Here is a 4,297-nt window from a genome sequence, read left to right as displayed (position 1 = left end):
TCTTTTGTACAAAACATCCCCATTTAGGAAGAAATTACCAGATAATCTTCTCAAAGTTCTCCTGTCTTTGTTGGAAGCTCCAGGTGGATATTCCTGACTTTGGAGGAAACACTTGATATCATGGAACCAGGGCTTATCATCAACAACCTCTTCGACTGCAAACGCGTGAGCGGGCCTCTCGAGGCGCTGAATTCTGATTGTTGGCAAATTGTTCCGGTGACTCACTTCATACATGGAGGATAAAGTTGCTAACGCATCTGCCATCTGGTTCTCATCACGAGGGATGTGGTGAAGCTCCACTTTGTTGAAGAAGGTTAGCAAACGTCTTGCATAATCTTTGTATGGAATCAAGCCGGGGTGGCGAGTTTCCCATTCTCCTTTGATTTGGTTGATTACGAGAGCTGAATCCCCGTAAATATCAAGGTTCTTGATTCTCAAGTCGATGGCTTCTTCAATGCCCAGGATACATGCTTCATACTCTGCCATATTTTGGTGCAATCAAACTGTAACCTTGCAGCGAAAGGGAGATGATTACCTTCAGGAGTGATAATAACTGCCCCAATTCCATTGCCACAGACATTCACGGCTCCATCAAAAATCAAACCCCATCTAGACTCGGGATCTGGACCTTCTCCAAGCAATGGTTCATCACAAACCTTCGTCTTCAAGTACATAATTTCTTCATCAGGAAAGTCAAACTTGATGGGTATAGCCCTCAATTGGTTGGTGAGCCAAATGGTCAGCAAGAACACTTCCCTTAATTGCCTTCTGGGTACGGTATTCGATATCATACTCGGATAACAACATCTGCCAACGAGCAATTCTTCCTGTCAGAGCGGGTTTCTCAAAGATATACTTGATCGGGTCCATCTTGGATATTAGCCAGGTGGTGTGGTTAATCATTGTAGTGACGAAGACGCTTGGCAGCCCAGGCTAGTGCACAACAAGTTTTCTCAAGTTGGGAGTACCTGGACTCACAATCTGTAAACTTCTTGCTCAAGTAGTAGATGGCATGCTCTTTCCTTCCGGTCTCATCCTGTTGTCCGAGCACACAGCCCATAGAATCTTCTAACACAGTCAAGTACATAATCAGAGGCCTTCCTTCAACTGGAGGTATAAAATTGGAGGTTCTAGCAGATAATTCTTGATACTGTCAAAAGCCTTTTGACAATCTTCGGTCCAAACAACCCCTTGATCTTTTCGTAAGCATTGTGAATATAGGTCCGCACGTGGCTGTCATGTGCGAGATGAAACGAGAAATGTAATTTAGACGCCCAAGAAACATCTCACTTGTTTCTCTGTTTGTGGAATCGGCATTTCTCTAATGGCCTTGACTTTGTCAGGATCTACTTCAATACCTTTCTGACTGACAATGAAGCCCAAGAGTTTTCCAGATCTAACACCAAAGGTACATTTGTTGGGATTCAGTCGAAGTTGGTACTTTCTCAGCCGTTGAAACATCTTCAGCAAGTACTCGACATGTTTTTCTTCAGTGCCTGACTTGACAATCATATCATCCACGTACACTTCTATCTCTTTATGCATCATGTCATGAAAGAAGAGTGGTCATGCCTCTTTGGTATGGCACCTGCATTATTCAACCCAAAAGGCCCATTACACGCCTGTAACAAAAGGTGCCCCAAGGCGTGATGAAAGATATCTTTTCTCTGTCTTCAACTGCCATCTTGATCTGATTGTACCCAGAGAAACCGTCCATGAAGGAGAAGACCTTGGACTTTGCAGCGCTGTCAACCAATACATCGATGTGAGGTAGAGGAAAGTCATCTTTCGGACTAGCCTGTTTCAAATCCCGATAGTCAACGCACATCCTGACTTTGCCGTCCCTCTTTGGAACAGGCACTATGTTGGCTAACCATTGAGGATACTCTGATGTGACAAGAAAACCTGCATCGATCTGCTTCTGTACTTCCTCTTTGATCTTGAGAGCCATGTCAGGGTGAGTTCTTCTCAGTTTCTGTTTGACCGGTGGGCATTCGGGCTTCAAAGGCAAACGGTGCTCCACAATACGGGATCCAAGCCGGGCATATCCTTGGTACACGACCATGCGAACACATCGGCGTATTCTTTGAGTAATTCAATCACCCTTCGTTTGACAGTTGCCTCAAGCGATGCCCCAATCTTGATTCCTTCTTATCTTCCTTGGTTCCCAAGTTAATTCACTCTACTACCTTCCTCATGAGGTTCAACAAAGTGGAGCTTCACCACATCCCTCGTGATGAGAACCAGATGGCAGATGCGTTAGCAACTTTATCCTCCATGTATGAAGTGAGTCACCGGAACAATTTGCCAACAATCAGAATTCAGCGCCTCGAGAGGCCCGCTCACGCGTTTGCAGTCGAAGAGGTTGTTGATGATAAGCCCTGGTTCCATGATATCAAGTGTTTCCTCCAAAGTCAGGAATATCCACCTGGAGCTTCCAACAAAGACAGGAGAACTTTGAGAAGATTATCTGGTAATTTCTTCCTAAATGGGGATGTTTTGTACAAAAGAAACTTTGACATGGTACTACTCAGGTGTGTAGATAAGCAAGAAGCAGAACTTTTGATGCATGAGGTACATGAAGGCTCCTTTGGAACTCACTCCAATGGACATGCAATGGCTAGGAAGTTGTTGAGAGCAGGTTACTACTGGATGTCGATGGAAACAGATTGTTGCAAGCATGCCAGGAAGTGCCACAAATGCCAAATTTATGCTGACAGAATGCATGTACCACCAACTACACTTAATGTTCTTTCTTCTCCGTGGCCCTTCTCTATGTGGGGCATCGATGTGATTGGTAGAATCGAACCGAAAGCTTCAAACGGGCATCGTTTCATTCTAGTGGCTATTGATTACTTCACCAAGTGGGTTGAAGCAGCATCTTATGCAAATGTGACTAAACAAGTTGTGGTCCGCTTTATCAAGAATCAGATCATCTGCCGTTATGGTGTGCCCAACAGAATCATTACAGATAATGGAACGAACGTGAATAACAAGATGATGAAAGATTTGTGTGAAGAGTTCAAGATTGAGCATCACAATTCTTCTCCTTACAGACCTCAAATGAATGGCGCAGTTGAAGCTGCAAACAAGAATATCAAGAAGATAGTGCAGAAGATGGTGGTCACATACAAAGACTGGCATGAGATGTTACCGTATGCTTTGCATGGGTATCGCACTTCAGTGCGTACCTCAACAGGGGCAACCCCTTTCTCTTTGGTGTATGGCACGGAAGCAGTACTCCCTGTGGAGATTGAGATTCCATCAATGAGAGTTATAATGGAGGCCCAGTTATCAGAAGCTGAATGGTGCCAAAGCAGATATGATCAGTTGAATCTAATTGAAGAAAAACGCATGAAGGCCTTGTGCCACGGACAACTTTATCAACAGAGGATGAAGCAAGCTTTCGACAAGAAGGTTCGTCCTCGTGTGTTTCAAGAAGGAGATCTTGTGCTCAAGAAGGTTTTATCTTTCCAACCCGATTCTAGGGGCAAGTGGACGCCTAATTACGAAGGCCCATATGTCGTCAAGAGAACTTTCTCTGGTGGTGCGCTGATTGTTACGACTATGGATGGGGATGAGCTCCCTCGTCCCGTGAATGCGGATGCAGTCAAGAAATACTTTGTCTAAAAATAAAAGAACAGCTCGGTAAGTCGAAAACCCGAAAGGGCGGCTTAGGCAAAAATGAGCGTCTCGGTGGGTCGAAAACCCGAAAGGGCGGCCCAGGCAAAAATTAGAGACATCAAACAGAAAAATAATTAGCCTGATAGGTCGAAAACCCGAAAGGGCGATCTATGCAAAAGTTAAGGATCAAAAGACAAAGTAACTGCATCGAGAGGATCTTCGTTCATTTGGGGCACAATGGAATGTCAAGGAGACCCTGAATCTGAAGCATCCAAACAGTGGAATTCAAGGTTGTCAGAGGGAACAACGGTTATTGTGTTCAATGAACCTTCGATTTATATTTACCATTTTCCAAACTTTGTAAGATCAGTGGAGCCATGCCATTGGTAGGTCACCACTCTTTCAAATAAATTTGAGCCTGTTGCCTTTCATTTGGAATTCTCATTTATTCAGCTTATAAAACCTTTCCTTTTTTATGGTGGCATTTGAAACAAAATATTTCTCAAAGATCGTAAATTTTCTTTCATGTCTTTTTTGAGAAGCACAAACAACAAAACACTTTTTCTTTGAACTCGTGAATAGGTGAAGGGTGCGTCAACAGTTACCCTGAGAATGGATAAACCTTGCAGGTTGCACGTGGTCAATTGCTTTTTTTCAAAAAAAAAAAAAAAAA

At 43.7% G+C, this 4,297-nt stretch overlaps 1 protein-coding gene across 1 annotated transcript in view; it reads left to right on the top strand.

Annotated features, from left to right (window-relative positions):
• LOC114383974 overlaps nt 1-4,087 on the top strand; it is a 10,238-nt gene extending 6,151 nt beyond the window's left edge. The window contains exon 3 of the mRNA XM_028343664.1: nt 2,365-4,087. Within this exon, the coding sequence (XP_028199465.1) occupies nt 2,365-3,630 (1,266 nt within the window). The 3' untranslated portion in view covers nt 3,631-4,087. The remainder of the gene's footprint in view (nt 1-2,364) is intronic.
• The last annotated feature ends 210 nt before the right edge of the window (nt 4,088-4,297 follow it).

The sequence above is a fragment of the Glycine soja genome, chromosome 14 (genome assembly GCF_004193775.1).
Source record: "Glycine soja cultivar W05 chromosome 14, ASM419377v2, whole genome shotgun sequence".
Taxonomy (NCBI): Eukaryota; Viridiplantae; Streptophyta; class Magnoliopsida; order Fabales; family Fabaceae; genus Glycine; species Glycine soja.
Note: the sequence above shows the minus strand (reverse complement) of the source record. Positions and strands in the feature narration are given on the sequence as shown.